The sequence below is a fragment of the Pantherophis guttatus genome, chromosome 2 (assembly GCF_059756535.1).
Source record: "Pantherophis guttatus breed Tessera chromosome 2, ASM5975653v1, whole genome shotgun sequence".
Classification (NCBI taxonomy): domain Eukaryota; kingdom Metazoa; phylum Chordata; class Lepidosauria; order Squamata; family Colubridae; genus Pantherophis; species Pantherophis guttatus.
In genome coordinates this window covers 183,343,756-183,365,415 of record NC_142064.1, presented here as the reverse complement: position 1 = coordinate 183,365,415, position 21,660 = coordinate 183,343,756, and the positions used below count along the sequence as shown (strand labels likewise).

The 21,660-nt window shown below is 37.9% G+C and overlaps 1 protein-coding gene across 6 annotated transcripts in view; it reads right to left on the bottom strand.

The window, feature by feature from the left end:
• SH3TC2 (SH3 domain and tetratricopeptide repeats 2) overlaps positions 1 to 21,660 on the bottom strand; it is a 50,521-nt gene that overhangs the window by 17,579 nt on the left and 11,282 nt on the right. For 3 of the 6 annotated variants that reach the window (XM_034405637.3, XM_034405650.2, XM_060688571.2), the window contains exons 2-9: positions 16,652 to 16,768; positions 12,300 to 12,404; positions 10,611 to 10,738; positions 9,241 to 9,346; positions 8,761 to 8,904; positions 7,794 to 7,992; positions 6,505 to 6,578; positions 4,314 to 4,509 (exon numbers count right to left, since the gene is read on the bottom strand). In XM_034405637.3, the coding sequence (XP_034261528.2) occupies positions 4,314 to 4,509; positions 6,505 to 6,578; positions 7,794 to 7,992; positions 8,761 to 8,904; positions 9,241 to 9,346; positions 10,611 to 10,738; positions 12,300 to 12,404; positions 16,652 to 16,768 (1,069 nt within the window). The remainder of the gene's footprint in view (positions 1 to 4,313; positions 4,510 to 6,504; positions 6,579 to 7,793; positions 7,993 to 8,760; positions 8,905 to 9,240; positions 9,347 to 10,610; positions 10,739 to 12,299; positions 12,405 to 16,651; positions 16,769 to 21,660) is intronic. The other 3 variants (XM_087887405.1, XM_087887406.1, XM_034405643.3) reach the window with 1 other exon arrangement.

Genomic DNA, 21,660 nt, shown 5'->3' with positions numbered 1-21,660 from the left:
TTTTTTTTTTCTTCCTATGGCAAGGAGGTGTCACTTAACAGTTAAGTAAGGATGGATTCAAACACACACTAAAGACATTCAAAACCTTCTCTGGTAGTGATGCTTGCAATGAAGTTTTTTAACAAAAGCAACCAAAGGAAAAATATATTGGAAATATACAGGGAGAGAGACAAGTATTGTATCTATTATTCAACTTAGCTGTTCCGAATGACAATTATACAGCTGAAAGTATTGATTAGAAAAACATATTAACATAGATTTCTTTTTTTACTCGAAGCTGTTTGCTGTTGTGTCATTTTTCAGAGGTTTTCTCTCATTTTTTAAAACTACAGAACCTATAAAAACATACTTTAGGGGTTTTTACAGGTATTTTTAGTTTTCTAGATTTCTGCAATAATAACAGGAATTGAATTGATTTCTTATATTATATTAATGTATATACCAGGAGAATACAAACAATAAATTAATAAAAGAATCTTTAATGGAGTACTGGTTGGTGAATTCTCCATATCTTCAATGAAACGGACTGAGTAATTGAGGACTGATACTATTGATATGCCAATTTTCATACAATTCTACCAACACACAAGTGTTTGGAGATGGCAACCGTGGCACAGTTTATATACTTGCATCAGGTGATGTGACCCAAGTTCTGAGTAGTAGCCTTTGTACAGTTATGCCACATTACACATCATTCTCCCTTTGTGTATTATTGCAGCACAAAAACAGTCTAAAGAGAATACAACTAAATAGACCAGTTTTATCAGACCTTTGAACTATTTTCCTTTTGGATGATACACTAAAATGAATGTAAAGGCACAAAAGGCTCCAATGGCATTCATCAAATCCAAAATTATCTTCCCAGATTTAATTTGTTAAAGAAAACTTGTCATGTTTAGTTTTATATATAAATGTTAAAATTCCTTTGCTATTAAAGGAATCATATATATATATATAGCATTCTTCAAATATTGTTAACAGGCTCCACTGATTATACCTAGATATTTTATGTAAAATATAAGTTTCTGCTTTCAATCATTTAGCATGCAGTTCAATGGCCACTTATCTGGAAGTAAATCTTATTGGAAGATGTATAAATCTGGGCATTTACAATCCATAAAAACTGGCAAAGCAAGGTTCCTTTCAGGGCATTAGCAAAGTTACGATCTTGTGGAAGACAATACCGACACCTTGTGGCCACCACAATTTCACATGACTACAATGTTTTTACAGACAAGAAGACATTAACTCAAACATAAATTTGCACTTGGTAGAAATGCATTCTCCATTGTCTTTGGCACTGATGGCACACGTAAGTATTGTTTGTTTGTCTGTTTGTTTGTTTGTTTGTTTGTTTGTTTGTTTGCATTAGCCGCCCAACTCCAGTGGAAGTAACAGGAAATCAAATCATAATAACCACTCAATAAATAGTATTAAATAACCCTGGCCTTAGCCCGAAGCATGACTCTGGTCTATTGCAAATCTATCTTGATAGTGGTTAAGGTCTACATTTCCTATATTTTAATTTAATCTGTTTTAAAAGTAACTTTAAAGTCATAGAGAGAGAAGAGAGGAACTGCAGATGAAGTTCTCTCACAATATCCTGGTGCTCTGCATAAGTTAGGGCAAAAGTGGAAGCAGAGACAGTTTATTAAATGAAAGGGTGCAATTTGAGAAACCTATACTATAACAAAGAGGGCTCCTGTGGTCAAACTCTACTCATAGATATCTCTTAAGACTCCTGGTGTGTCCACCCTAGGGGTAACATTCCAAGAATTCTACAACAGTCACATGAAAGACATATCTTCTCCATTCAGGTAAAACTGAGTCAAATGGCAAAACTAAATATAACTGCATTTATCTAAACTATTTTAACCTCGATGCAGAATAACTGAGGAAGAGCGTCCTTTAGCTCAGCATCATTATTGGTTTGCATGCTGAATTCTTTATGAGTCCTTACCTTACTTTAGATAAAAGCATCCCATCTCTCCTCCCCATCTGCGTGTTTTCCATTGATTGGACAAAGAACTATATTTGAAATTTTAACAGAAGAGGGGGAAGGATAACTATTTAATGGGCACATGATCAACTGAAACTGATCTTGGAAACTCAAGTACGGCAGACTTAGCAGTTGAATTAGAGAGAACCAAGAATATTTTTGTTTTATTTATTTTATTTTTTGCCTTGCTGTCATTGTTGACTCTTGGTGACTGACTAGACTAATCCTTGCTGTTTTCTTGACAAGATTTTTTTGGAAGTGGTTTGCCATTGCCACCTTCCTAAAGCTACGAGAGAATGACTGGTCCAAGGTTGACTAGCTGACTTCACATCTAAGGGAGGACTATATCTCAGGGTCTTCCAGTTTCTAGCCTTGGCTCAACCAAGAAATACCGTGGTTGTAATCTAGACTGGAAAGTAAACAAAGAAATAAAAAAGAATCTTAAAGAAAGCTATGGAAAATAGTTTTCTATTTATTCTTGAATAAAATGCTTTGAGGTATGGAACTATTAATGAACCCGTTAATAGTTGAGCTCTGTACCGTTAAAATACATTTCCTGCACTACTCTTTTGCTTGCCAGTTTTATTCTATGTCCCATTGTTGTCAAATTAAATTCTATTTGGAATTTTACATAACAATAAAAAAGGATGTTTTCAAAAGGAATGTCATATATGCTCAGGCAACATCCTGGAAATAAACTCCACTGAATAAAACCCCACTCATTTTTCTAAAAATATTGTATTTTTAGTTGTCTCAATTGAAAGTTCCCCGAGATAGGTTTGCTAGCTTCTTTTGCTTTTTTCCTGCCTACCTATCAGGAACTGTCATCCCACAATAAACTTCCTTCAGTCTCCATGCAATGATTTCCATATTCTGCATCTTGTATCCAAGTATCCAAATTACTCCTTGACCTATCTTGGCCTGGCTGATAGCTATTTACCTCTGTCAGAGCTCCGTGGAAAGCTCTGCCAAAAGAAATCTATACCAACATTCTGAAAAAACATATTCCAAAGTTGTTAAAAAGTTATGAACCTTTGGGCAAAAGACAAAGTACCTCAAATTAATGGAACAAACTTCATTGTAGGAAGCATTCTGATTCTGACCAGCTCAAGGTTGACTCAGCCTTCTATACTTCCAAGGTCATTTAAAATGAGGATCCAGGTTGCTGGGAGCAATATGTTGACTCTGTAAACCACTTAGAGAGGACGCTAAAACCCTATGGAGGCTAAGTGCTCTTAATTGTTAGCTAGGAGTTGGTTTCCACTCTTAAACTATACTAATGTACAACATTGCTTTGTCAGTTTTTCCTGGTGAATCTCCAGGTTTATCAGTTTGTGTAAGTCATGCACAGAGGCTATTGCAATTAAATGGCACAATTTTTGCATACTAGATGGAGTTTTTTAATCTATTACTTGAGGCTTCCTAAAATAAAGATTCTGCTGGATTTAGGCATTGTTAATTCTGGCTTAGCACATGTTCATTTAGCTATATTTGTCTGTAAAACAGTGTTTGGATAATATCTCAAGATATCAATCTAGCCACCTGGGACTTCTTCAACCAAGAATTATAAAATAAACACAGTGTGTAATTCCTGTACATGAAAACTGAAACCTCTTCTAATATTGTTCTAATGTTTACCAGAATGTTTATGCTTATTATATCACAGGTAACATTTATCACAACCTCAGACAAGCTTATTTATAGCTGATGTTAAGAAAAACTGGGAGAAAAAGGGCATATGTTTTAATGAAATGCTCAATATTCTAAAGGAGAGTTTAATAAGTTTGGTGGAAATGGCTATAATGCTAAAGATCCCACTCCTTAGTGCTTTACAGCCTCTCTAAGTGGTTTACAAAGCCCTTTATTTTACCGACCTTGGAAGGATGAAAGGATGAGAAGATGCAGCTGATGAGAAGATGCAGTAAAAATAAAAAAGCCTACAAAACTCAAATAATAAATCCTGATTGCTTAGTGCCATACAGTTTTGGGAGCAGAAAAAACTTATAATCCACAGAGAAAGAGAACTCAATATTCCTCTGATTACTTCAGCCACAAATAGTCAAGAAAAAACTGAAAGCTTCTGGGTTCTTTTTTTTCTTTAAAAAAATATTCTTATCATGTGGTTTGAACAAGTAAATATTTATTTCTTTACCGGGGATTCTATGCATGATTTTTTTTCTCATGTAAATATAAAAGCTTGGATCCTGCCATGTTTCAACTAGATTGATTTGAAGGTCATTGAGTTCTGCCTTGGTTTCTACCTATGGGTTTTTTTTAATTTTTATATAAACACACATGCAGACATCATACTTACATTGATTCATAACTCTCGAGCTGCACTGATTTGGTTTGGACAAAGCCAATTATCCCGCTAATAGTGGATTTTCCTATAAACCAACGGAGACCCGGAATGAGAAAGCCGATCACCTCCAGGATATCCCCTTTGCAGTAACTCAATTCATCCCAGCTTTTTCCCCTGTGATCTTCAGTGGCTGTGCACCTCCCTTGGCCTGAAAAATAGAAGGAGACCAGTCTCACATCAGAAGGCTGAACAATTGTATCATTCTCTCACAGCAGCACCATGGCTAAAAGCAGTGGAGAGTGTGCATGCAAACAAAGCCCGATTAACAAAAACTCTTTGTGTTTCGTGACATTTTTGTTTTCTTCAGTAGCTTAGACTTCACAGGCAAGCCTAGTCTGTTTTTTTAAAAGCAGTTATTTATTCCACAGACATATAAGAAGCTCTGAAGACATTTCAATTTGTTACAGGGGGTTTTGTGGGTGAGAGGGGGAACAGCCTTTGAGAAAAATAATTGCCCTACATCATGCATTTTTTTGCTACTTTTTCACCTAGTCCACTGCCTTTATTTCCTCCCTGTTTCATACAAATACAAATTCCATCATATTGCATCTTCTTGGGATGGTATCTTGGTTTCATATTTGGTAATCTGTGACTTTTTCCAGATGCCACTGACAGCAAATTAATTAACATTGAGAGCAACTCAGTCTAAATTGGTCGCACAGATGTTTCTTGCCAAACAGGAAGGCAAATAAAGACTGTACAAGGTGACGTCCTGAACAAATATACACTTTTTCACTGATGGCTGGAAAATCCCTGGGAAAAAAAATTTTAAATGTTGGCCAAGTGTTCATGAAGTTCCTCACTTTCTCAGCAAGCTATAAAATAACAGAAGCACCAGGGATGGTCATTCTAAAAAATCCAAATCAACACAAGACATCCTCAGAAAATCCGATCTTAGAAACTGAAGGGGAAATATTCTCAGCATTTTTAGACTCCAAACTAACATGTTCTAAAGATAACTAAATAGAAAGGAAAATTCCAATGATTCCATTTGTAGCTTAAAATAAGACGAATGTCATGATTGGCAGTATTTTTTTCTGCCTTTTTATGAATCAAACTACACAAAAATCGGTAACCATCATAATCATGCTGTGCTTGATAAGTTAGGAAAAGGGATTGTACATGCACACAGATAGGCTTCCTCTGAGTCCGCTACCAACCATTTCTTTATAAATACACCATTATCTATCATCTATCTATCTATCTATCTATCTATCTATCTATCTATCTATCTATCATCTTTCTTTTTCTTTCTTTCTTTCTTTCTTTCTTTCTTTCTTTCTTTCTTTCAATTTATATATAATTCTGTTCATTCTGTTCAAAAGCAGCACTCCTACAATGAGAACAAATGGAAGCCAGAAAATTTGGGGTTCAAATACACACAATGATGCAAATAATTTTAATGATTAATTAGTCAATTGAAAGCAGAACTTCTCTTGGGGGACTAATAGACAGACAGTTACAAAATAATTGTGGAAGATTGCTTTTATGTGTGGTGACTGCTTGAAGATTATTATATATACAAAAATGGAAAGGTTATGAAATACCCTTAAGGAAAGAATTGGCCAGTGAAGATGACAGAATTGGCAGAGATAGCAAAATTGACTTGCTTGATTAGAGAAAGGACAATGACTGTATTGTAACCCCTTATGGACTTTTGACTGAGAAAAGAAAAAAAAGTGAATGTGTGATTTATAGCTTTCATGATTAGAAAAAGAAGACTATGGAAAAAAAGAAAATTGTGTTGTAACCTTAGAGACAGCATAAAGTAATAATGTACTTTTAACTGCTGTTAAGAAGATTGAAAGCAGCTTCTTTGTAATTCACCTTATTATCTTTCCTTTCCTTCCCTTTCTCTATTTTTTCTTTGCATTTTTTATTTTTCTTTCCTTTTCTTTTTCTTTCAAAATTAGTATTGTTTTTAATTCTTTTAAATAAATATACACAGACACACACGTTTGTGTATTTGTGTGTATCTGTATAAATACATACAGTACATGCACACATACAAATGTACACATTGAGAACAAATGGCTGTTTGAAAGCCCTATGAATGTGGCACATAGACAGCAAGTGAAATAAAAAGGGAGGTGATCAATTGATGATTTCTAAGCAAACTGATCTTGAGTTTTATTACACTCACCAATCTGCAAAGAGTCAGGCCCATTGATTTCTTTGGATATGCCACAACTGATTGGATAGTTCTTCAAAAACCACCTGCGAATGCAAACAGCTATGAACAAACTGCTTCATTGAGGGAAATATATGGCTGATGTCCAAGGTAGGAGACAATTAGTTACTAGATCTGCTCTATGGCATCAGATTCCTTGTATGCCTTCTCTTTTATAATTCATTCATGGAATCCATGGCCCAAAAGTATGATGATAGTGATAGCAATAGCTTAGATGCCTGTTTTAAAAGAGTGTTACCCAAATATAACACAAATCAAGATTCTGGAGCTAAAATATAGATGCAAATATCAGGATCACTCGTGAGTGTTTTCAAAATATCTGACTTATGCTATTGGAGATGGAGACAGTTGATCTTGAACTTCAGATTGGTACTAGAGTAAATGCTTTTCACAGAAAATTACATCCCCAACTCCTACACTTAAAAAAAGGCAGGCAGCAAATGACAGGAATAATTGTCAGACAGATATTGTCAGTCAGGGAAGCCAAAGCAAATCTAGAGAAGATTGTCTAGGCATAAAGGTAATGTTATGTAGAAAGAATATTGATTTGATCTTCCAATACAGCTTGTACATACATTTTGACAGACATGATTTTTAAAAAGCTTGTCAGCACTCTTAAATCTGGCACACTGAATCTTCATTTGGCCAATATGACAAAGTGTGTAACTGAAGAGCCAAAAAAATTCCCATTAAAGAAACAAATATACATCTTTGTATACAAATCACATTTGGTAACCCTTCTAATGACAACATTATTGCAAAAGCTATAAGTGAATTAGAGGCTGAAAATAAGATTTTAAGGACACATGACAAACAGCAGCCAATTCTAATCAAAGTTAGAAAATGCTATTTTGCTTGAAGTAGTACAAGTGAACCCAGCATTTTCACAGCACAAGAACATGCCCATTTTGTTGGATCTGTTGGGATGTGGAGATGAAATCAGGAAGAGGTGGTCCTTCACATAACCCAGCCCTATGCCATGGAGGGCTTTTGCCAAGAACCATGAATGACATATGGAATTACTTAAGAGCAATTTCCTTCATTGTTCTTCATCTACAGACGGAATCTTGCCAGACTAAAACAACTATCTGCTTAACTACAGATATACTCAGGGAAAAGCTAGGGAAGAGCTGTTTTAACCCTCTTGCCACCAACCACATTTTCCAAGCGCCACTGGCCCTTTATCCTTTGCTTACAGAACAACTGCTGGATGTAAACATGGCAACAAACAATCTACTTACTGGTAAAAAGGATGGGGCAGTGGCTCTATAGTTGTGACATGTATCAGTCCCCTCTGATCGGTCAACAATGACGTCCCTTCCCACTTAGTTTCATGTCCAATGTCTTTCACATGGACTAATTCATTCTTGAAGAGCTTTAAATCTTCTTCTTCTTCCTCCTCTGCAGGGACGGTGAGTGTTGCTCTGGCAAAAAAATTGCCTACGGACAGAAGGAGGAAAAGAGAAAGAAACAACATGAGTTCTGCAAATAATGTGGCAGTATCTACTTTCCTAAGAACGCTTGCACATTTTTAGCTCTCTAAAAGTTCTATTCCAGGTCATTTCAATTTCCATGTAATACCAGGATTATGCTGACAGTCTAACACAAGCAATTTTTTTTCTGTCATGACGCTGCCACCATGAAACTATCTGCTAGTATAGGATTCCCTTCAAAAAGATTTCAGAGGCTTTCTTCTTTGCAAGAATATCTCATATAGTTCAATGTCACTTTAAACACAGTTATTGAATGGTTCAAAGTATTTTTCCTCACTGTAGTCTAACAGTTCAATGTTTCCCAATAGTTTAAAATGTTTTTTTAAGTGCAAAAAAGGAAGGGGGGGGAAGTAGAAAGAAAATTACATACAGAAGATGTCTGCAATGAGGAAGGATCAGAAACACTTTGTTTCAGCTGAAGGAAATTATTTATAAACACTTAATTCCTCCACCCTTTGCCTAGCCATAACTCAGGATTAGTACCAGACAGTTCTCTGCTGCTGAAAGGGTCCCCTGACATTGGAAGTAAATTTGTAGATGCTATTTGTTACCAGAATATGTTTATTTGAACGTGCATAGATTTATCCTCCAATCCAATATTTTCTAGCATATCTTTCTCACACATCCGTCTTCCTCGTCATATTGGAGACCTACTTTACAGTGAAACAGCATTGGGGATGGGGGGTGGGGTTGGATTCTGTCTCAGAGTTCTTACCTTCCTGGAGGAGGAGACCCAGATACATGGTGGTCATGCAGTCCTCATCAACAGTGACAGTGATCTCAGTATCATCTACTTGAGCACAGTTCAACCAGTACTCAGGACTGAAGAGAAGGTGTTCCAGGCAGCAACCCACATATCCTATTTCATCATATCAAAGGAAGAATGAAAACCTGCGTTGTGCTTTCCGCAAAGATCAAAGCAGTATTTATTTATTATTACAGACCAACATTTAACCGAAATTGTCAGCCATTCTATAGAGTCACATTAACAACAGAGCATGTGTTTTTCCAGTGCCTGAATTACAGAGACATTCCTATCATATTAAACTAGTTTTTGAAAAGAAAATTATAAGTGGTTCATGTTTTGCACTGTTTTGCACATGTTTTGCCTTAACACTATGGCCAATATATTTTATGTTCCCACAACTGCCCTTCTGATGGAATGCCAGTCATTTGTCAATGGAATGTGATTTACCAAGTGCCAAATAAGTGGAAAACTTCCAGATTTCTTCCACAGTTCTGAAGGAAAGCAGAAAGCGATTCTCCTGTGCCTGGATGCATGCCAGCCTGGCTGACAGCTCCTGCAAAAAGACAGAAAATGAGAAGATTCAATTATTATAAAAGATTAGCATCAGTAGTGGATTTCAAAAATTTTTACTACCGGTTCTGTGGGTGTGGATTGGTGGGCGTGGCAGGGGAAGGTTACTGCAAAATTCTCATTTCCTCCCGATCAGATGGGACTTGGGAGGCAGAGAATAGATGGGAGTGGGGCCACTCAGAATTTTTACTACTGGTTCTCCAAACTACTCAAAATTTCCGCTACCAGTTCTCCAGAACTGGTCAGAACCTTCTGAAATCCACCTCTGATTAGCATATACCTTATCGTATTTTTTGCAAATTATAGACATGACATTTGGAACTTGGAACCTTAAACAAGGTATGAGTTACCCTGGGACAATGAAATCTAATCAAGAATTAAGGATTCATTCTTAAATATGGGGTCTAAAATAAGCTACAGAGTGAAACCTGATCAGATCCATGTGCTAACCAGCTGTATCTTTTTCAAAATATGGCATTCTATTCTCCTATTTTTCCATCATCCCTGTGTCCAAAACATAGCATTTCGTAGTCAGTCCGTTGAGTATGATCCCTTGGTTGGTTTTTACTCAAACAGCTTATATTTCCTTCAGTTTTGTCCTGTATCCAAAACCCTTCCAAGGACTACAACTACAGATCAGTACTGTAGGAATGAGTGGGTTATGCATACTTAAGATGTTAAGGCATGTTGATAAAATCATCCTAAAACATTTAAATTATCTAGATTAAAATTTCCACGGGCATGAAGTACACATCTGTAATTTGGGCCTAATGCAGTTTTAGCCTAGCTATGACACATTTAAATTATTTTGAGGCAGGGAGGAAAAGGCTATGTGTGTGTGTGTGTGTGTGTTTATACATAGCATTTGATTTTATAGGTCAGAGGCTTGTTGATAGTTTGATTTCCACATTTTACTGCACTCGCAATGCCACTTAGCAATAAATAATAAATGGAGATGGTAATAATTCCAGCCTCTGGTGGGGCTATGCAGCCATGCAAAACAATATGAGCGGATGTCATACAGCTGTATAACAACATATGCTTTGCATGTAGTTCAATCTTCAGTATTTCCAATTAAAGGTATTGTAGGCAGTACATCAGCAAAAGATAGTACTTATGATTCTGAGGAACTGTTACTTCATTATTGGCAAGATGACCGGAGGTCTGATTCACAGTTTTGTTTTGTTTTTTTCAAAAAGTTACAGAAATACAGTTTTCTTTGAAAAGAATAGTAATAACCACTTTACCTTGAAAACAGCACAAACATCTTTATCGTCATTTTCCAGGGCCCATAATTTCTTTCTTGCTGCCTCTTGTAGCTGCAGATTGAGATCCTGTGCAGAACGACTCTTGACAGAAAATGAGAGAGAAATTGCTTCAAGAAAAAGAGAAAGACGGGAAATTAAATGGGAGAAAATGGATACATTTAAAACTTTTTCTTACTTCTGTCCCTTTGAATAGATAAGGACTCTAGGATGCTCATCACTGGAAGGCCTATTTTTTTAAAAAAAAATATAACTGTAGCTGTAGCTGCATAACAATACATTCTACCACACTAGTTTTAAATGATGCAAGAAAACAGAAGCAGGAAACCTATCCTCCTCTAGAGATTCTTAAAAAGAAAAGGTTTGGTTGGCATCCAGCTAAAAGACAGTTTCTGAAGATTACAAAAGGTACCATTTAAAACACTTAGAAGGTATCAGATTGGTTATCCCTGCACTAGGTGACATAATTATAGTTGGAAAGCAGTAAACCACACGTTTTCTGAATAGTTTTTATTCCAGAGCTATAATTGTACTCAACAATGAACTAAAGGGCCACCATCAGTGAGCTGTTGGAAAGCATTACTTGGTCTGTTGTGTGGATGTTTGGGTGGTTTAGGGGTGGGGAATTGTGGTGGATGGGGGTGTGTTTGGGGATTGCTATGTGTGTTGGACCTGGTCTTTGAGTGTTAAGTGAATTTTGTTGTATGTGTATATTGTGTATACATGTACAATGACAATAAAGTTTTAAACAATAAAAAAATAAACATCTGCAGGTGCAGCAGTTGAAATAGCAACTGGGTTTCATGATGATTCTGGGAAGGGATGCTAAGAATGTATGGGTTATATCTGTTGCTGTTGGTCTTTCGTTTCAGAGAAGATTCACACACAAACAGAAAAGGTCTCAACAGGCAAAAGGTGGCATTGTTGATTTGCCTAGCAAGTCTAAGAGGAACTCATAGAATAAGATGCTTGCCAAGTTCTGCCTAATATAGCAAAGTCTCCTTTGCTAACTCTTCCCAAACTAACTTAATAACTCCTTTTCCATCCAGACTTCTTGTTTCCTCCACCATTTATTGTTACTGCAATCTATTAAAAGGGATTAACGTAATTCTAAAATCAGTTGTTTCACCCTTAAGATTTAAGTCAGAGCACTTCATTTCCCCCAAATTTTTCCATCATTGAGAATTTATTTTAGCACATATCTTTTCTCTATGGCTGACTTCATAACAAATTATGTCAGGGAAAGCAGTAGTTATCTGAGAATGTTTCAGAGTGGGAGCTTGTTTGTTTTGGTTAGAAAGCCCTATACTTGTAAATTAAATCTGAATAGGTTCTACACACAAACACGCAAACACTTTGAATACTGTTTTACTGTTGGCAAGGTGTCAGCTGATATAAGAAATTGGCACATCATTTGATCAATCTTGATGCCTTTCGCACTGACATCTGGAATGACAGATTAGCTGTCAAAAATTTTACTCTCCTTCACTCCTTCCATTTTCATAGATTAATCTTTGACACTGCTAATAGCAATATGATGTAAAGAACACTAGTGCTCATTTCAAAGAAATGAAATTCAATTACCCCTTCCTTCCTTCCTTCCTTTCTTCCTTCCTTCCTTCCTTCCTTCCTTCCTTCCCAACATAAAATAGCAATTAGACAAAAACTTACCATTTGGGAACCCTTCCCCTACTGCCAGTGACACGGACTCAGTTTCCAGAGTGCCCTCTCCTATCTGTGCAGGATGACTTCCTGGATCCAGTTCTTTGGGGTTACCTGATAAGTCACCATGCAGGCAGAAGGACTACTGTCAACTTTTTTTAGAGGAAGTAAAGTAAGGCTGTAATGAAGGGGAACACGGGAATATAAAGGGAGCTGCTAAGCACTGACAAATGGATGGACAATCAAGTCCAAGGATGTGGACTGAGTAAAAGAAGCTCCCTGGTGACTCAGAAATCTTTTCCACACTTAAAGTCTAAACTGGGACTGAACATTGAACCTTATATTCCCAAAATAAATCTATTATACCATTTAGTATTGGGGTAGCATTGGTATGACCTCTACCAAGGCAGAGAAGCTAAGAGTAGTCCAACTCTCACCCCATTTCCCAGACAGCCACTTTTAACTTTGCTTTCCTCATCGATTCCCACATTTTACATTTTTCTACACTTACTATTTTGAAAAATCCTCTTTGATACTCTACATTTCATCAGATGAATAGGATAAATATTGAAAATGAGGTGCAAGAGAGAATGGAATTTTGAGAATGGGCAGGATTGTTTTAAAGGCTTAAAGACAAAACGGTAGTGTAATACCACCACTTTAATTATTATCATGATCTAAGGAATGTTGATTCTATCTCTTCAGAGCTTTAAAACAATGTTACCTATTTTCATGGCTACTTTTCACCTGCTTCCCTCCCAACTAAAAATACCTCATTCATGAATATTTTATCTCATGAAGTGGATGAGACCCATGAAATTTTATGGGTAATAAAATTAGTTAATCTTTAAAGAGCTGGGCTGAGAAAGAGAAGGTGGCCCAAAGTCACCTGGCTGGTTTTTCATGCCTAAGGAGGGACTAGGACTCACAGCCTCCTGGTTTTTAAGACAGCACTTTCACCACTACACCAGGTGAGCTCTCATTTTATTTGAGTTTTATTTCAGTTTCCCATTTCTCTGGTTATTGTAATGTTGCTCTTGAAAGATTAAATAAATCAAAATATTTATGGTGATATGGAGTCTGAGAACAGTTATATATTTGTGTATCATTTAGTGCAGATGAAAATTCACGCTTAAATATACATTTTGAAAAAGAAAAAAAGAGGTTCCCACGATCACAGCTGTGCCACATGATTGCTGGAGCCTTTTTTTTTTTACTTTATGGTTATGGGAGCGACATAGCGTTTCCATGTAACACCTTTCCTGCGTAAGCTGCACTGGCTCCCGGTGGTCTTCCGGATGCGCTTCAAGATATTGGTTACCACCTTTAGAGCACTCCATGGCTCAGGACCTGGATACCTATGAGACCGCCTTCTGCCACTGGTAGCCTCTCACTGGCCAGTACACTCCCACAGAGAGGGGCTCCTCAGGGTGCCGTCAGCCAAACAGTGTCGACTGGTGGCCCCCAGGGGGAGAGCCTTCTCTGTGGGGGCACTTGCCCTTTGGAATGAACTCCCCCCGGAGATACGGAGGATCCCGGATTTACGCACCTTCCGCCGCGCCCTCAAGACTTTTTTATTTCAACAAGCTGGGCTGGCTTAACTCTTTTTAATTGTTTAATTTTAATTTGTTTTTTAAAAAAGGGGTATTTTAATTAGTATGGGCCAAATTTATTTAATACGTTTTAAATTGTTTTTAAATTTTATATTGTATGTGTTTTATCTTGGCTGTTCACCACCCTGAGTCCTTCGGGAGTAGGGCGGTATATAAATCTAAATAAACTGAAACTGAAACTGAAACTTCTTTAAAGCATTTTTTACTACCTATTCACTCGAGCTGGTAGTAAAAAATGCTTTTAAAAAGTTTTTTAAAAGGTTCCCACGCACGCCAGAGCTGATCACCCCCCCTCACTGTTCTACTTACCTTCCTAAGCCTCCTTTTGGTGCGCACTGTGCATGCATGCATACGGTGCACGTTTGGCACATGGCACGCATGCACAGCCAGCAAACCGGCAGTAAACCGGTTCAGATTTCACCACTGAGATTAAGGCCCCTTTTTTCAAAAACCACAATGCAGTTTCCCAACTGTTCTAATTGTCTAATAAGGTTTAAAAGTCTGGAATACATCAATAGCTGACAAGGCTTCAAAACTGCCAAGATACAGTATATGGGTTGTAAACAATGGCAGGTTCACTTAAATTTTCCCCTCTTCATTGTCAGCTGTGCTAATCCATCTATAAACATAAAATGTGATTTGATTTATACTGAAGTATAAACTCTATTGGAGTTCCAAGTGAAAAATAATGGTTTCTTTGAAGTTTATTAAGCATGTTGTATTTTTTTAAAAAATAAGTCTCCTATGGCATTTTGCTTTTTCTTGTAGTTTCTCTATGTAGGGTTGAATTTTAAATCCCCAACAAGCACTTCAAATAGCGCAAAGGCAGATTTTGTAACAGAGACCCCATAGCCATGTCCTTCACTTTATTTGTTATAATAAAATATTTTTTTTCTCAAAAAGTGACAAGCCAGATTTTATACGATAACCATATTTTGCAGTTACTGTAAATCCAAATAACTCTAGCATTTATCACACTAATCTCATCCTTATGATGGGTGCAGGCACTTTGCTAATTGAAGTCATGCTGCACCAAGGACTGTGAGAAATGATGGCTCCTAGAACATAAATATTTACCATATAGCCACAGCAATAACATATTTTACATAGTAGGAAATGGCTCCAACTTGCCATTGAACTTTGATTAACTCAGGGATAAGGAATCCTTCTTTGCCATCAGAACTAGAACATCTAGGAGTATATTGTGAGCAGAGGTGGGTTTCAGCAGGTTCTGACCAGTTCTGGAGAACCTTTAGCAAAAATTTTGAGTAGTTTGAAGAACCAGCAATAAAAATTCTGACTGGCCCTGCCCCCATCTATTCTCTGTCTCCCAAGTCCCACTGATCGGGAGGAAATGGGGATTTTGTAATATCCTTCCCCTGCCACACCCATCAAGCCATGCCCACCAAGCCACACCCACAGAACCGGTAGTAAAAATAATTTGAAACCCACCCATTGTGAGATTATGGTAAACAACCTAGTTGAAGATTCAAAGTCTACTCGTCTAACCTTTTCTCTTACATACATATACCTGCCCCATTTATACTATACACCGCCAGACAGTTCTCTCTTTATCCCTGCTATAGCAATGAAAAAGGACCTGCTCCGTCAGGAACCATCTCTTCAAAGCACTTCAAGCACCTTTAGAGGCAGTTGCATTTATCCCTCCTTCTCCCTGATGGGAAATTGAAGGCCTGAAAAACCTCCATGTGGCATCTTGATTTGGTCGCTTCTGAGAGAAACAATTTGTTTCTCCCTTCTACCTCTTCTCTGAGATAGAAATTTAAGAATCTTGGGGGTTCTTGCCTCCTTTCCATAGAAATAATTAAACCAGATAAACTACTTAGATTCAGGGCTAACATGTACAGGTAGTCCTCGACTTATGACCGGCCACTTAGCGACTGTTTAAAAATTACAATGAACTCTGAAAAAGTTACTCATCCAGATTTGAACTTCCAACAGCTGCCACCCTCTCCAAACACATGACTGCATTTTGGGCGTTCAGCAACCAGCCCTTATTTACAGCTGTTTGCAGCATCCTCTGATCACATGACCACAACTTACAATGTTTTTGCCAGATAGCGAACAATGAGTTTGCTTAACGACTGCTAGGTTTGCTTTGCTATCTCCATGTTTGATTAACGACTGCCACATAAAATGTTGTAAAATTGGGTATTGGGCAGGGATGAAATTCAGTAGGTTCTGATAGGTTCTGAGAACCGGTAGCAGAAATTTTGAGCAGTTCGGAGAACCAGCAAATACCATCTCTGGCTGGCCCCAGAGTGGGGTGGGAATGGAGATTTTGCAGTATCTTTCCCCCGGAGTGGGGAGGGAATGGAAATTTTGCAGTATCCTTCCCCTGCCACGTACACCAAGCCACGCCCACAGAACCGTTAGTAAAAAAAATTGGATTTCACCACTGATATGGGGACATGATAGCCCGTTTAACAAGCATCCCAACTTACAACTCTAATAGCAAGCTCAATTATAGTTGTAAATTGAAGACTACCAGTATGCCAATAAATGCTTTGCTCTTTTCTAAAGGTTGCCTTTTCTTTTAATACTCAATTATCTTTGAAATAAATCCTGAAGTTCATTTTACGGTGCAGACTCTACCTACTGGCTCAGCTTTATCCCTACAGGCCAAGCTATACTTGATAGTCCCATCACAGTAACCCACCCAACCATACCCACAGTTTCAAAGCTGAAAATAAGATTGTGGTGTTTTTTTTTTAAAAAAAAATTCACCTGATGCCATCTTCTTCTCTGGGAAGCATCTTTCTGAAGTTTCAGCTTGACAATGCTGCAGACTTGACCAAGTGGCCAGGAGTACAGATTGGATAGAAGATGATTTTGACTCTGCACCTGGAAAATGCATGGAGCAAATGAGATACAAATTAAACCAATATTGTTAATGCTAACTGATGTATTTTGCTACTCCAAAAACAAAGAAAACAAAGAAATCAGGTCCTTTTCACAATTTTTGCAATTGTGCTGAAAGTTCAGAAATATATCTCTGTTAAGTATAGTTACTTATTTATTTTAGTTCAAACTGCCCAGAAATGGGGAACTAAATGTTTAAATAAGTGAACTGAAACTAGTTCCACTGTTTGCATAAATTATTTTATTTATTTATTTAGTTTGTCAAGCATGTATGAGAAAACAAGTATAAGTATGAACATAACATAGAAACATGTAAGTATAAATAGGTATAAGCATATACATAATAAATGAGTATGAATAAATGGGAACAGTAGGACAGGGATGGTAGACATGTTGGTGCGCTTATGCACGCCCCCTAAAATTATGCTAAATGTTCAGCATCTTATTTTAAAATAACAGCATCTTATAATATTTCCATAAGAACAGGATTGCAGAGCACCCTGAGTATCAATTTACTCTTTGAGCATCAATACAGTGACAGAAATCTGGGGAGCAAACAGGGCATGCTACATTTTTGCACTGATATCAGCCTAATGGATGATTCTCATTTCTCACACACTGGGTTATTTTACACTTGATCTGGAATGAATCAGAACTAGGTGTGAGTGGGTAATCTGACCCTCCAGTTTATTTCCACTGTATGTACAGATGTCCTTGAATTAAGCTTGATGTCTTATAATTATACCTAAACAGTTTTTTCCCCTAGCATTATAGAACTAATTTCCTACTGTCTTCTTCCAGCTATTTTTCAAACTTCTTGAGCCAGTCAATATCTCTGGACTACCCAGGTAATTCCCAATCTTAAATACTAACTTTGCTTAATTTATGAAATCATGAAAGTCAGTTAGATGCTGCCAGTTGCATTCCCTTAATCCTTCATTTCTGGTTATATTGACTGTAGTTTATAAAAACTGCAGCCCAAAAGATCTGGAAAATAACAGAATAGACCCATGATGCCAGCGTGCCCGAAGTGGCACATGGAGCCATGTCGCCTGGCACATATGGCGTCGCCCGCTCCTCTTCTGGGTTTCTGGTGCGCATGCACGTGCGATGATCAGTTGGCCTTTTTGCATGCGGCAATGCTGAAAAGTAGAAGATCTTCTATCTGGGCTTCCATTTTCCTGTGTGAGTATGTGTGCCAGAAGCCTGGAAGAGCAGCTGGCTGAAACCGGAAGTTCAGTAGCTGAAACCAGAAGTTCATTTTTGGGCACTCGCATGTACCCTGGGCAGCTTCTCTTCTGGGTTGCAGCCCAGGCACGCACATGCTCCCTTTTTGGCACTCGGTGTCGAAAAGGTTCGCCATCACTGCAATAGACTATCCATGATTTAACGTATGGTGAAGGGGGGGAGGGGTAGCATTCAAAGTAATACAGAATTTCTGATTTAGTGTTTGAAAAAATGGGTCTCGTTAGGTACAAATCACTTTGTATGCCTGACAAAATGTCCTTTTAAGTTCAGGAGCTACAGTATTAAGCTACAGTTTAATTTCAACCCACTGCTGAAAACTGCAGCACTGCAAGCATGGGAAGGAACACTGTCAGAGTATTCAGCTCCATTTCTCAGAAATTCAGATGTTGCAATCAAACTGCTGCAAACTAGACCACACAATGAAAGGGCAGCATAATTAATGATGACCATGCATTTGTGAACTTGTCGTATTTACGTAATCCAATCCTTTCTCATTGCTTTGAGTGAAATAAAAAAAAGAAGTCACATAATTGTACTCGTTTAAACTCACAGATTAATATCTCTTATTTCATGTTTCATGTTTCTCCCAACGTAGAAACTATTAGATGAGCTTGCCAAAGCCAAATGTTTGATTATAATTTCATATGAATTGTTAATGAATTATTCATATTTACAGTTACTATTAAATCTAGAATAAAAATCACCGCTCAAGATTTTCTCAGGCTATCAAGACCAGCTTTAGGGGGAAAAAAACAAGGGAGGGGAACTTGCAGAATAAGGCTTCTGGAATTCTTTCCAATCCCTTGTAATAGCTTCACTCTGGATAACATGACTGGGAGTGAAAAGGGAAGAGACTTAGCACTGAAAACAGTAACATTCACGGCCATTACTCAATTGCTTTTTCTATTGGTGTGCATTGGGGACATGTTCTTCTCTACAGCTGTAATTATCTATCTTCCTTCCTTCCTTCCTTCCTTCCTTCCTTCCTCCCTCCCTCCCTCCCTCCCTCCCTCCCTCCCTCCCTCCTTTTCCCGCATCAAATTTGGTCCTATTTTGTTCTGATTTTGAAAAGTTACTCTGCTGACAAAGAAAGTCTAATACATCACTATTGTTGTAACATTTTACTCTAGCTAGTCCTGCAGAAAGTTGAAAAGAAATGATGTAAAGGGATTTGGGGTTTCTCTGTCAGCAGAAAAAAACAGCAGTATTATTGTGCTGCAGCTATAAAAATAGAAAAATCAGCTGCTATTTTATAAATCCATAATGTGAGTCCCTAGCATACGGCATTCTGTGTGAAGCTGGAATGTCTCATTTCGAAAGGGATATTATAAAACTAGGGAGAAGATGTAGAAAACCACGAGAAAAGCATATTGAGCATGAATGAAAAGGGAAGAAATAGTAAGAGGTTACCCAAAAAGTCATAAAAAGACAGAAAAGCAATTGCATATGCATTGGTTGATACATTTCAACAAATCCAAGTTGATACATTTCAACAAATCCAAGTTCTTCCACTTGTGAGTCCTTAGTCACACCGGTATTAAATATACATATTGTAAAATTATCAAGTACCCCCTTTGAAGCATACAAGCAGGAAAGATAGAAGTGAGAAATGCTACATATTTTCCATGAGGGAAGCCCTGTGAAGCTCTGGCTTCACAGCCCTGAATTACAAAATTGTATTTCCTGTTTATGGCGTGTTTCCAGGCCCCTCAACCATTAATTGCTGATAGTGAGGCAGGAAACAATGGAGAACAGAGAGCAAGTTAGATTTATTTTTTTCCCTGTGGCTTTGCCAGCTACTCATGAAGAGCTGTCACAAAAAGGCTTAAAAGCAAACAGAAGAGGCAGAAAGTCTAATGCTTTGCTAAGAGTGGGGTTGTAGGCAGCTCACCTGTTGACCACATTGAGCATTTCCTCTGTAAAGGGAAACCAAAGCAGCAGCCCATGTGTCCACCAGCCCATCTGACCCCCACAAGTCCGTCGTCTCCCCTCTAGCAGACCCAGGAGAAGACCGAGGCAGACCTCTGTGTCAGCTCTTTCAAAGGGCTCAGTTAGCTATGGCAAAGCAGCCTCTCACAACACAATGCATCTGTTGATGGCCATTGCAAGGTGGGAGGTATGGCTGGGCCAGTCTCCCAATAGGCAGGGAATGCTCAGAATAACTTGTTCATTTCGGTGGTTTATTCCTCCCAGCGCTACAAACAAACACATGCACGTCTTTTCTGATTGTGTTTCAAATGCCAGGCAACACATTCTCGGCATTCTGAGCTTTGGTGGGTGGTGGTGGTGGAAAACACAAACGTTTTTTATATAGTTGATTCAGATTCCCCTTTGGAAACCTCATAACTTTTGAGTTAGCGTAACATTGCAAATGAGGCAAATGAGAACTGCTGTTTATGCAAATCATATCCATTGCCACTCTCACTCACGATAATTTGATAACTTCTGGCTGTTTAATTGGAAACAATGAAAAGATATAGCACCATATCTAGCTTTCTCATAATTAAAGAGAAATTCCTCTCTTTTATTCTGTACCAGGAAAGCTTTTTATATTTCAGTCTTCTAAAAAAAGAGCAACTTAATGCAAGTCACCATGCATCACACTGCTAGCTAGATTAACAATCTTATGCTTCCAGAAGTCAGCAACGTTTATATTAGGTTTATTTTAGGTACTTTGTATATGTCTGAAATTGGGCAATGTACTTTCAGATTTAGGAATGAGGGTTTATAGAATGTAACCTATTGCTCTTCGCTAACCATCAGAATTCTGATCATCATTGGAACTGTGAGCTAAAGATCTTACTCACAGGGGTAGAGGGGGGATATAGCCTTGCTCAAAAGAGAGAGAGAGAGAGATAGGCGGGGGGGGGAGAGAGAGAGAGTGAGAGGGAGAGTGAGAGGGAGATAGATAGATAAATCTGGGTCCCATAACTGGGACAATGAATTGAGAACCCATTTTTTTATCAAAAGTTGAAATAAAAATATTTGCTTGTTTGTTTCCCTGCTCAAGATGGGGAAAACCACAACTAAGCTATTTGACAAAGGAGAGTGAAAAATAACCACACTAGTAAGAGATCTTCATTCTAAATGTATTTGCCATAGACATTAAGTCAAGTCTGGCACTAACCACAGCTAAGGTATTTATCCAAAGCTGTAGATCGATGGAGGAAAATAGAAAAAGGTAATGGATGGGATCAAAGAGAACAGAGGGATGTCTTTAGAAGTGTCACAGAGAGGAGAATCTGTAAGAACACCTTAGAATTGGACTACCCACGACACTACAGTGGATGTAGAAACAGGGTGCACAACACTGAGACTCTGCTTTTGTCAGCCTGATCTCATTTACCCTTCCCCCACCACCACCGTCCCATAAATCATGCTGCTTGTCCAGCATATCATAGTTTATACCTAAGTAAACTTATCGTGAATGGTGTAAACAAAAGGCTAAAGTACTTAAAGCATCCCGGAATAATAAAGCTACCACAATGAATTTACTTGGAAGTAACTTCTGAACAGACATGCAGAATTGAGCCATACAGGTTTTACTGAGATGTCTCTTCTGCACTGCTTTGCAAAGGCTCTCCATTGATATGCCTGTTGGTAACTAATAGCTGCAGACTGGTTCT